The sequence below is a fragment of the Cydia pomonella genome, chromosome 25 (genome assembly GCF_033807575.1).
Source record: "Cydia pomonella isolate Wapato2018A chromosome 25, ilCydPomo1, whole genome shotgun sequence".
In the NCBI taxonomy this organism is placed as follows: Eukaryota; Metazoa; Arthropoda; class Insecta; order Lepidoptera; family Tortricidae; genus Cydia; species Cydia pomonella.
Genome location: NC_084727.1, coordinates 1,648,163 through 1,661,201, shown reverse-complemented (window position 1 = coordinate 1,661,201; position 13,039 = coordinate 1,648,163). Strand labels below are relative to the sequence as shown.

The 13,039-nt window shown below is 39.0% G+C and overlaps 1 protein-coding gene across 1 annotated transcript in view; it reads left to right on the top strand.

The window, feature by feature from the left end:
* The window catches only part of LOC133531278 (uncharacterized), a 57,281-nt gene that overhangs the window by 19,128 nt on the left and 25,114 nt on the right, over window positions 1–13,039 (top strand). The window contains exon 7 of the mRNA XM_061869409.1: window positions 3,106–3,231. Within this exon, the coding sequence (XP_061725393.1) occupies window positions 3,106–3,231 (126 nt within the window). The remainder of the gene's footprint in view (window positions 1–3,105; window positions 3,232–13,039) is intronic.

Here is a 13,039-nt window from a genome sequence, read left to right as displayed (position 1 = left end):
TTGTTCGGATTAATCCCTGCCACTTCTTTTCGCCATCGCCCTACGCGACAACATTTCCATCCTCACCACTTAGATGGTTGGCAGTCCTCAACTGTGCGTTTTTCCAGGAACTTTCTGCCTCGCACAGCTAAACTGTGGAATGAACTGTCGCCTGCGGTATTTACGGACCGATACGACCTTCAAATCTTCAAGAAAAGAGCGTACTCCCATCTTAAAGGCCGGCAACGCACTTACAACCCCTCTGGTGTTGCAGGTGTCCATGGGCGGCGGTAATCGCTTACCATCAGGTGATCCGTCTGCTCGTTTGCCTCCTTTACCATAAAAAAAACCTACATCTTATCTCCATTGACCTGTAGAAAGCCTTTGACAGAGTACCACGAAGACTCGTGTGGCAAGCTCTAAGAGCTCAATACACCTACCAGAAGGATACGTAAGGCTTATTCAGGATATGTATGATCGTGCGTGCACCAGAGTTAAAAGCCCAGCAGGTCTAAGTGAGGCATTCGAAATAGGCGTCGGAGTTCATCAGGGCTCAGTCCTCTCTTATTTAACCTTGTCATGGATCTGATCACCAAAGATATCCAAGCCCCGCTACCTTGGAACCTTCTCTATGCGGATGACATATCCTCCTAATATCTAATTCATCAAAGGAGGCAGAAGCTACATTGCGCCTATGAGTCGACACTTTGGAGAAAGAGTAATTTAAATTTATTTCGGGATTTAAAGTCAGTAGATCAAAAACTAAACACCTCGAATGCCGGTTTAGCGATAACAGTCAGTCCACCACGGTTCTCTACCCTGACCAAACGCCGGTACCTAAAGTATTCCAGTTCAAATATCTTGGCTCGGTTGTATTCGAGAGTGCCAAAATCGAGGCGGACGTGGCCTATAGAGTAAGCGTCGGCTGGCAAAAGTGGCGTTGCTTAATAGTAGTGCGTTGTGACCCTCGAATGCCAATCCGCACAAAAGGAAAGGTCTAAAAAACTGCTGTCAGACCGGAATTGTTCTATAGAGCCGAATGCTGGCCAATGCAGAAGACAGACGTACAAAAGCTTCACACGACAGAAATGAAGATGCTTCGATGGTCGGGAGGGGTATTATAGGCTTGATAAGGTCAGAAATGAACATATACGTGGAACCTTTAAGGTAGCCCCTATCCCCGAAAAGCTGAAGGAATGTCGTCTGCGGTGGTACGGACATGGCATGTGCAGAGATGACGAGTATGTGGTTAAGAAAGCACTATACCTGCCGGAAAAAGAAAGAGGTAAAGAGGCCGGCCCCAAACGACGTGGTGGACCAGTATGGCCAGCCTGTTAAGGAAGGAGAGACTTCCTGATCCGACAAACCTAGACAGAATGTCATGGCGCAGACAAATTAGGAGAGCCGACCCCACCTAAAGTGGGAATGAGCAAAGAAGAAGAAGAAGATGATTATAAGGCCCGGGTGCTTAGCCAACGTGAAAATCGCTTTCGCTACGACAACGAAACGCTTTGTGTCTCTCTCTTCCATATTAGTGCGACAGTGACAATTGCGTTTCGTTCACTACGGCGTGTAAACGATTGGCATATTGGCTACGCACCCTGTACTTATACCATGCTATTTTATACCTGTGTTGGACAAACAGACGATTTTGATTTTGATAAGGAAGTCTCATTGGCACCGCTTCTTTTTAATGCGGAGACAATATTTCGGGAGACTATATAAGATACCACAGAGGGCATAGTAGTAAATGGTCACGTTGTCAACAACATCAGGTATGCTGACGATACTTTTCTGCTGGCGGCCACCTTTGTAGATCTACAGAACTTACTTGAACGTGTAGATATTATAAGTGCGAAATATGCCCTTATAATAAACATAAAAAAAAAACCAATGTAATGACCGTGAAAATAGAAAGGGCATCATTACCTGATCTGAAAGTCAGAAATTAAATTGTACAAAGGGTCCGCTCGTACGAGTACCTAGACTGTATTTGTAAATGACCAGGGTAATCATAGATTCGAGGTCAAGTGCCAAATAGAACAAGCTCGCATTGCTCGCAACGCTTTCCTAAAAATAAGTCTTAATTAAGTTCTTTATTTTATTAACTTATATTATTAACTTTACAATACAATGTAGGTTACTTGACTACTAAATTGAATTTATTTAATCACGATATATTGTGGCGTAGCCAAATGGCAAATAACGGAACCCTTATAGATTCGTCATGTCCGTCTGTCTGTCCGATTATGTCACAGCCACTTTTTTCCGAAACTATAAGAACTATACTGTTCAAACTTGGTAAGTAGATGTATTCTATGAACCGCATTAAGATTTTTACACAAAAATAGAAAAAAAAAACAATAAATTTTGAGGGTTCCCCATACTTAGAACTGAAACTCAAAAAATCTTTTTTCATTAAACCCATACGTGTGGGGTATCTATGGATAGGTCTTTGATGATATTGAGGTTTCTAATATATTTTTTTTCTAAACTGAATAGTTTTTTAATTTCATGACGTATTAAAAAAAACTACTTACTAGATCTCGTTCAAACCAATTTTCGGTGGAAGTTTACATGGCAATGTATATCATATATTTTTTTTAGATTTTTCATTCTGTTATTTTAGAAGTTACGGAGGGGGACACACATTTTACCACTTTGGAAGTGTCTCTCGCGCAAACTATTCATTTTAGAAAAAAAAAATATTAGAAACCTCAATATCATTTTTGAAGACCTATCCATAGATACCCCACACGTATGGGTTTGATGAAAAAAGATTTTTTGAGTTTCAGTTCTAAGTATGGGGAACCCCCAAAATTTATTGTTTTTTTTTTTCTATTTTTGTGTGAAAATATTAATGCGGTTCATAGAATACATCCACTTACTAAGTTTGAACAGTACAGCTCTTATAGTTTCGGAAAAAAGTGGCTGTGACAGAATCAGACAGACAGACGGACATGACGAATCTATAAGGGTTCCGTTTTTTGCCATTTGGCTACGGAACCCTAAAAACTAAAGTAAAAAATAGAAACTTAAAACAAGAATGTCACAATTCTAACATGCGGGGTGTGAATTATGTACTTACTTTACTGTGAATAGTGAGTAATTTGACTGACGTTTTAGTTGAACGATGCTCGTCACCGGCCGGCATTCGTCAAATGTGCGGTGTCGATGAAGTTGACGGGGCCGTGCGTGTGGGGCGCGGGCGCCGTGCTTGCTGAGCGCGACGTCTGGGGTCGCTGGCAACTGGTATGCTCTGCAATCATATCTAAAACCGAGGCTCCCATACATGAGGCTCAAATGTGCGAGGATGTGTAGCAAGTGATGTGTTTCTACATGACCAATAGAATCACTTTATTTATCTATCCTCGCTCAAAGCAGCTCTAGTGGACAGTTCAGTAATCTATTGGTTCTAAATAAACACATTCCTTGCTACGCATTTTCACACATCTCATATGTCAAAGAAGGTGTCAAGTTCGCGAGAATCTTTGTTACGGTAAACTCTGACAAAACCAGACATGTGGAGGTGCTAGCAGTAAGTATTGTAGTGTAAACCTTGCTCGATTTTTGTAATAACTTGCAAAAACTTGCAGGAGTTTATTTTCTAAATCTTATCTATTAAACAACTAGTACCTTATTGCCCAATGAGGGCTACCGTATTTTTGCTCACCAGTCGGCGCCACTGTAGGTCCAGAAAAACAGGTCTCAAAATTTTGCTATGCTTATTATTTTTTATCCATACGTTCCAATATACGCATACCTAGATAAAATTAGAAACGAACATGTAAGAGGTAGTTTCAAGGTAGCCCCAATACCTGAAAAAATAACAGAAAGTCGGCTAAGATGGTACGGACACGTTATGCGAAGAGACGATGACAATGTGGTTCGTAAGGCGCTGGAATTGCCTGAAATAAAACGCGGTAGAGGGCGTCCACCCGGCACCTGGAGGACAAACATGACCCCAACAATAAAGCATGCCAAGCTAGATATAAAGACAATCCAGGACAGAAGTGCCTGGCGTAAATTAATTAGGAGAGCCGACCCACCTAAAGTGGGAAAAGGAAAAGAAGAAGAAGATACGTTCCATTATAGGCAATAGTAGTGGTAGTGCGGGCTCTAAGGCTGCTGAACTCCCTTCTGTCATGGGCACCAGATTGTGATATGTTTGCAAGTCGATGGACGGCTGTGTATCAGATGTGTCTGCGGTATTGCGAGGTGATGGACGAAAGTTGATTGTGATCTGTTTTTCCCACTATGTAATCCAATTATATAATCTGAATTGTACAGTGCTTTGGTCTCGACTGTAATGCTGTATATTATTACGTTTTAAAAAAAAAATAGTACATTACGATACAAGTGCGAAAAATAAGAAAATTCGAAACGAGTGGCGATAAATTAAAATACGACTAAAGGGAGTTGCGGATTACCTATTCGCACATGTATCGTACAACGTTTTACAGTACATATGGCCCTTTAAATGTTCGACACTGTCCAGCTTTGGCCTTGTATTCTATAAGATTTTCTCGTATTTACTGTGGCAACACCAGCTCACAGTTGGAATTTGAATATTGCTCTGTCATAGACACGTCAGAGTCAGTGTGTCATCAACCTACCACTAGTTAACATCGTATTTCGTCGTTCTCGCTAATTTTCGCAACTTATTGAAAGCACTACTGCCAACCACGTCTCTAGCATTTAGACTCAGTGTTGTGTGGACGAAGGACACCAGGCACATCCGCGAAGTGGAAAATCCGAGGTCTAAGTTGGACGACTCAAGGTAACGGTTCTGAGCTTACTTCTAGCTGGCGATAAGGACAGCCAGAATCACCACCAGCGGTCTTCAACGGCGACCAACGATTCAGCCCCACAACTCCCGGACTGAAAGGTAACTTCGCCCTACACTATTTCACATTTTAGTTTTAATTTAATATTCTAATCTTAATATCTCACAACTTTCTTGCTCAACCGGCCCCTAAATTTCATTCCCTATCGCCCCCCTTTTTCGAATTACAGTCCACTCTCTCGCTATTGAACATTTTGGCCTTCGATCCGCATGATTTGAAAAGTGACCTTTGGTTTTTCGTTTCTCGTTGTTTGTTGCTTATTCAAATTTGTTTGGTCATATCATTTGTTTAATTCAAAATTTAGGGTACACTTATAAAAAAGTCGAGGGTAAGCAAGAAAGTTGGTGGCCGTGTACAGTGCCGGATTAACCATTAAGCAAAATAAGCACTTGCTTAGGGCACCACGTCTAGGGGGGCACCAAAATCGTTGGCAAAAAAACGGGTAGTTTGTACATGAACCTTTGTGCGTCGTGTATAGGGCACGTAAGCGCGTCTCCAACGCAGGTCCCTACGAGGAGGCCCATTCCACCAGGCTTGCAATATCGCCCATGCGCTGTCCAAAGCTGATACGAGTATGTGCTCGATTTTTGATTGACAAATAGTTACCTAGCAACAATACACATAAGGTATTAATTCATTTAATTAAAATCGCGCATTAATCAGATTTGGAAAGCGCAACGACGATACTGATTTTTTTCTCATACTTTACCCATTGGTTCGTGGTTGATTTTTGATGTCCAGTATTCTGCAAATCTGTCAGCTTTTGGGCCAAAGGGCCTTATACACCCAACGTAGAGCTCAGTTTTAGAAAGCTACTTGTCTTAAACCCTACGTGGAGCTTGTTCTTCAGCCTTCTCGGAGTGTCGAATTTAATAGTAGATCTACACTTTTGTCTTAATTTATAATTATGTCGTGTCCGAATTTCGCTCTCTTGCAACTCGGCCTTCGGCTTCGCACCGAAGTCTTAACAGATTTTCGAGGATCGGAATTTGTCACTCATGCTGACCGAGCTCTTGCACACCAGATTGGTTTGCGACGTATTGCACACGGCCAAGCTGCAGAGCCGCGATCGTGCGACCTAATTGCCAAAGTTTTATTATAAAAAAACTGATGACGGAATCAAAGGCTATAGTGCAGGTTTAGGGCCCCACGAAGGCCGAAAACCAAAAGCATATGGTTTTATTTGAACCAAAGGTTTCCTTTACCATAATTAATCTTTGTTTTCCTAAGATGTAATTAAAAAGTGATGCCACCCAGATTTTTGATTCAGGTTTATTTCAGCTTCGGCGAAGTCGGTCAGTTGGAGGTCAATAATTGTTAATAATTGTTTAGGTTCTAAGTTACTATCATTTTCGACAAAATCTAAAATGTAGATCATACCAAATTTCATTCAAATAGGTGCAGCGGTTATTGATTCCCCACATAAACTTCCACCCTCCTTTACACATCCTTAGCGATGATTTTTTAGATTAAAACTATCCTGTCCTTTCTTGGGACTAAACTAATTATCTCTATACCAAATTTCAACTAAATTGGTTCAGCGGTTGAAGCGTGAAGAGGAATATTAAAAAAAATTAAAAGTTTACATGTTTCCACTTCTGAATGGTGTCAATGTTATACCATATTCGTAAATGAGTTCGGCATTCCCGATTTATACGAAAACGATACCAAACATAGCCTACTAGCTTAACTGATGTAGATAACAACATAAAGTTGAGAGCCCACCCCCTCCTCTGAAAATGTACACTACAAAACTTGGTGGCTCCACTTCTTAACTAAATCAACCCTTGGGTCCTAACTCCTAGGGGCCAATCCTGCCAAAGGAAATCTTCGGTTCGAAACTAGGGCTCGCGGTCGGATCCGTGTTTCGTTTACACGTTCCGAATACCCGTTTCCGAATAATACGTAAACGGTTTTCTGGCCCGTTCCACACGTGTAATTAAGAAACGTGTAATTAAGAGCCGTTTCCACGGATAAACGGGTATTCGAAGAAACGGATCTTATTTACCCGTGGCTCCGGAAACGTCCTTGACGAGTAGCAAAGGAACGGACCGGCGTACGTAAGAGCTACAAATTATTAGACAAAAGATTCATGACGTTTATGCCATATTTAACCTTATTCCGTGGTTCATAGAGTCAAAATTCAATAAACGGTTTATTTGCAAAACCGTTTTCTGAGCAGAGGGCCTACCGCGAACCACGTTCGACGTGTTGCCGCCCCGTCACACTTACGTAAAATTTTATAAGTGCGACAGAGAGGCAACACGACGAACGTGGTTCGCGGTAGGTCCTCTGTTAGTTTTTGCTTGCAATGTTTTAAGTTGCAATAAGTACGAGTAGAAAATTTGAAATACTGTATAGTGCTACCATAGTAGTATTTTATATAAAAGTTCAAATACTAACACTTTATTGTTTATTATATAACTTGATAGCAATAAATATAAAGTGCTAGTAATAAAAAATAAAATCAATAAAGACTGTACACAATAAAATCTGCCAAATGCTTGATCTGGTATTCTTTTTACCAACTGAACATTTTAAACAGATATATTTTTAATAATCTGGTAAAAATTCAATCAATTGTCAATCATATTACAATGTATGTATGAGTTTTCTTGAATATACATTCGGTCAATATGAAATATATATTTTTATTTTTTAACTGACGTGAGCCTGACATCTTTGTCTTATTATAGTAAACCATGTAAAAATTATTAAATAATCATTTGTATAATGATCTGCCAATAATAAATGTACTTATAAATTGTATTGTAATTAATTTTGAATTTACGAAAAGTTTTACATCTTATTATCATATAAAATGAACTTTATAAGTTTAAGTGTACAAATAAATATAAGATGGTCCTTTTAGCTTAATGCAATAAATGTCAAAATCAGAATTACCATAATGCGCAATGGTAGACTCAATATAAATATTACTAAAAATCATAGACAACCTAACTATGTTTGTATTTTTATTATGTAATTCTTGTAGTCTTTAGTAGTTTGTGTCACAAGGGAGTAAAAAGACATATTTACAGCGTGGGTGTAAATTAAATCCTAAACGAAACGAAGAATTTTACAGTAAAACTCCAAGCCTAGCGAGGGACTCTAATCAAAGTGAGGGATTCAAATGTTAACAATCAAACTGGAAAAAAAATTCTAACATAAGACTCATACTGTTTTTCACATCGCCAATAGTCCGAGGCTGAAATGGTGCCTTTCATCTGAGTTAATTTTCACTCTCAACTCTAATTTTCATTTGGAATACAAGGAAAGTAAGATACATGTGTTTAAAAATATATAACTAAGTACATATAAACTTTTATAGTCTTTCTTGAGGGTACTTACATTTAACAATTTAGGTAAATGTATCGTTATTTATAGAATAAGAAGTTAAATATCAGAATGGAAATTGTACATCAAATCCGTTTAAAATTAAAGTTTAATTGCTTATCGTAAAAAAAGACCAACTACGAAAGAAAGACGCTAGTGCAGAAACGTACATTTTCTGCACACTTCTTAGAAAAACAACGACTCACTTTCAAAGCATGAGAAATGAAAAAGCCTTTTTAGGAATAGGTAATGTTATTATTTTTTTAATAGGATCGGTCGAGTTCAGTAGTTAGATTAGATATAACAGAAGTCAAACAAAGGCTCAAAATTGACAATATTTACTAAAATTATTTACTTAATTCCATCGAATATCGTTTAAAACAAAAATGTATAAGTAAATAAACAAATGATATCAATAGATTTCGTTAAATGTAGTGTATAATCAATAAACCAATAACAAACAATAACATAAATAGTTGTATTTCAAAAATAGGTAATCTTGGGGAACGTATGTAAAAAATATAATATTTTAGAACACAAAGTTTGGAAGTTTAATAAAAAAAAATTAATCATTAGTACGACTACGAGTAGACTACTTATTTAAATGATTACACAATAAAATTGAAATCAAAATGATATTCGTAAAAATTAAAAAATGCAATATCTTAAAACAATTATTAAAAAACAATCAAATGCTAGTATTAAGATTAATTTGAAAACAAATTACAATCAAATATATATATTTAAGTAATAACATCTTGTAGCTTTCACTCTCGTCATAGAAAAATGCCTTTCAGTGTGGTGCGGCTACAAAACAATGGGATACATTTACTTTAATTTTTGCCGCTGCATCTGTTACAATTTTAATATATGCAGATATGTTTACCTTATTACAAGGACATAAAGCTCATAATTGGTTGTGACAGTTCTGATGACTGTTTGGGAACCTATTTGTTTTGGCGATATCGTACAATAGGGTCTTCGAAAAACAATACGTTCTAAGAATCTAGTGAATGGAACGCCACCGGGCGGCAAACTGTGAAAGTGTCCCAAGTGAATATGAATGATTGCCAATTTTGAGATCTATCTTAATACATTAAACAATATAATCGAAAGGTAAGAAAGGTAGCATGAGTCTTTAAGGTTATCGCGTGAAATTCTTCGTTTCGAATGCCGCTTGTGTGTGTATTTTTTTTGCATCATTGGCAGATTTGTTGTTTTCGCATAGCAGTAAATTGATAAAAATAACCACAAAGTAATTAATAATTATTTTCTTAACTGTTATTTTTAACTAATATAGGTAGTATTTGTCTGAATACATATTCTTCACGAAACTATTACACCAGTATATATAAAATGTGTTTTTTCTTTCATTGAAATATAATATGTAATGATATTAGGTTAAAAACAATAATACTAAAAAAATAAGATTCTAAACTAGGGACGAATAGGTTTAAAATTAAAAATAATAGACAATATAGAATAGGGACACCTACTTCGATTTATATATTGTATAGTTGGCTAAATATGTAATATCCACCCAGTTAGAAACAATTAAAAAAAATTGTACGCCTAACAAGTTCATCTGAAGTCAACATTCAATAGTAGACCTTGTAAGCATTGGCTCAAACTGTTTCGGATCCGTTCGGGCCGGTCTTAAGTACACGTTTAAACGGAGATACGTATCTGAGAAACGTTTCTTGGGAACGGTTCTTGGAGACGGATCCGGATCCCGGCGGTTCCGTTTAAACCGTGATCTTAGCACCGCCGGGCTTAAGAACACGGGTATCCGTTTCGGCGTGTAACACGGATACCGGGAGCCTTATTCGAAACGCCTATTTCATCGGCTGCAACTAACTCTAATCAAGTGCCCTTTTGAGCGAGGCCAAATGCGGAGCAGCAGGAGTGCCATGATCATATTGGTTCGATTTCGTTAGGTCTTATTCATACTCGGCTTTTTACTTTATGCAAAAGTTAGCCTTAAGCCTCACATAAATTTGGCCATGTGTCCAAATCCAGGCTTTCGTCTCTCGCGGCTGAGCATTATGCCTTGTGTACAATTCGCCATTGGTTTTTTTTATAGCGCGCCGCCATCAGACTCTCCGGGCGTCTAACCTTGTGAGGACCTCAGCCTTCGGCCTCATTCACACAATTTGTCAATTCCAAGTTCTGCTTTCTTGCAGCGTGGCCTTTGGCCTCATACGTAAAAGCGCCGATCGGACCGCGCTTTAAGCCTTATGAAGAGCTCAGCTTTCGACTTAGTTTTTAAGACACTTGGCCATAGATTCTTGCCAGAGCTCGGCCCTGCTGAAGCTCAACCTTAAGCCTCACATGAATGCGCTTCTCAGAAAAGCTCTCTTTTCAACCCTGTGTGGAGCTCGACCTTAGTCCTCGCTTACACTGGGTATTTTTTCAGTCACAAAACCCAGTTCTCTCGCAACTCCGCCTTTAGGTCTTGCTCGGAAGCGCCAAGTGGGCACTCCGGATCTTCAACCTTATGAGCATGGCCGTTGAATTCGTTTTTTGACTATTGCCTCCATTGGTTCAATTCCAAGCACTGCTATCCTGCAGTACGGTCTTCGGCCTCGCACGATTGCCCGCCACGGTAGAAACAACTGAGGGTCAACCGCGAACCACGTTCGACGTGTTGTCTCCCTGTCGCACATACGAATGTACAATTGCCTCTGGGCCTCAGTCCTTGTGTAACTTTCGGGTTACTTTTGGTCACGTTACTTCTAGGTTTTATTTGTGAAGTGAACCAAAGCAGGTTTTAATCACATAGTTAGCCGGAAAGGCAAGTACAAAATCATAGATATAGGTAATTTCAGTCATTTAGTTCACGCATGCTTTGATAAAGGTGATATTAGGATGGCGACTGCACCAGCATTACCTACTGTTGCAACGTTACTGCTGCAGCACTGTACATTTCCTTGATAAAATAAATAATGGATTGAAAATACAAATTGCAGCAATAATGCGACCATGAACGTCACTTAGTTTACCAAAAAAAAAACAATGTTGTCAATGTAATCTGGATGAGCCTAGGCAAAGGGGGCACCAAGATCTAGAATGCTTAGGGCATCAAAATTTCTTAATCCGGCACTGGCCGTGTAGTAGTGCTTTTAGTAAATCATTCGTTCAGTCGTGGTTAATATTGCTGGCAACATTCTCATAGTTGTCAAGGGTTAACGTCAACTGTCAATGTCACTAGTGTCAGTCAGTAGTACTTCGTTGTTATTGAATTAATTTTGCAATTAAGTTTGAGTTTTTCGCCGTTTTAGTGTTTTTAATTGCACTTAAAACAATATGAGTGTACATGGTGATAGTGACACGGATCCCGCGACAGTAGACATGTTCCATGTCGCGCGAGGTTACGCCATTTTTCGGTTGGAAAATATTGAGGGTTCCGACTTGAAAGGGTATGATGAATCAGACATTAAGGATATAGAAAAGGACTTTCACAAAGCACAACTACGGATTTTACGTCCACTGAAACCTGAAAAACGTGTGGAGGAGTATGAAGTCACCAAGAAATTTGAAAGTAAGCTAAAATCCGTAAAATGTAGGTTGAGACAAATGGCTAGAAGTGAAATAAGTGATAAGCCTGAAGTGAAATCTTTAACGCTTGAGAATAATTTAGCTAAGCTTCCAAAAATATCGATTACGCCTTTTGATGGGAAACTGGAAAGTTGGGTGTCTTTTAAGGAGCTTTTTGATTCCCTTATACATAGTCGGAGCAATATTAGTAATGTGGAGAAATTGCACTACCTTCTATCAAGCGTTCAGGGTTCCGCACATGATTTAATAAAAAGTTTTCCTTTGTCAGGTGACAATTACAGCAGTGCATATGAAACACTGTCCAACTATTATGATAGGAAGAGGCAAATTGCTGTCATGTACTATGAAAAACTGCTAAATTGTGAGCCAGTCAAAACCAAAATAGATTTGGAAAGGGTTTTTAGAACTTTTAATGAGAATTTAACTATTTTGTCAAAATTTAACCTCCCCGACAAGAATTTTATGTTATATTATTTGCTTTGGGCAAAGTTAGATGTCGCTACCCGAGAAGCATTTGAGTTACAACTCGCTTCCAATACTGAAGTTCCAAAGTTTGAGGAATTAAAAAACTTTATTGAAAAGCGGAGCAGGGCTTTGGAAAACTCCAGTGTTAGTGTTAGGCCTCAAGTTCAGAATGTTAAACCGTTAACCAAAAACAAAACGGCCCTTGTCGTTTCGACTACATCAACACCAAGTTGTGTTTTTTGTTCGGGTCAACATAGTCTCGATAAATGTAACAAGTTTATAAATCTCAATAATGATGGCCGGTTTAATTTTGTTAAGGAGAAGGGTTTGTGTATCTTATGTTTCTCAAATGCACATAGGGTGAAAACTTGTCGAGCTTCTCGCTGTAGTGTGTGTAATCGCTCGCACCACAACTTATTGCATTTCACAAAGAGTGTGGAAGCTCCCACGGGCACAGAGATTGCCACTGCACCGTCTAGCAATGGCATGAGTAGTAGTAGTAATAACACAGTTTTAGCTGCTATGGCGGGAGATAATACAATCTTCTTCGCTACTGCCCAGGTGTTAATTCGGGACAGTTCTGGTGTCTTCCGCCCAGTGCGGGCGCTCTTCGATGGTGCTAGTGCATGCAATTTCATGTCGAAATCCTGTGCAGAAATGCTAGGGTTTGAAACTTCTGGCCAACACACCGTGTTTGGCATTGGCAATTCGCCATATCAAACATTTGGCGCACTATCATGTGAGGTCAAGCCAATGGGAAATGAACCCTCTTCACTGAGTACCAAACTCGAAGCTTTCGTTTTGTCGCCGGTATGTGCCGACCAACCTCCTCAACCTGTCGATTCGTCGGGGTG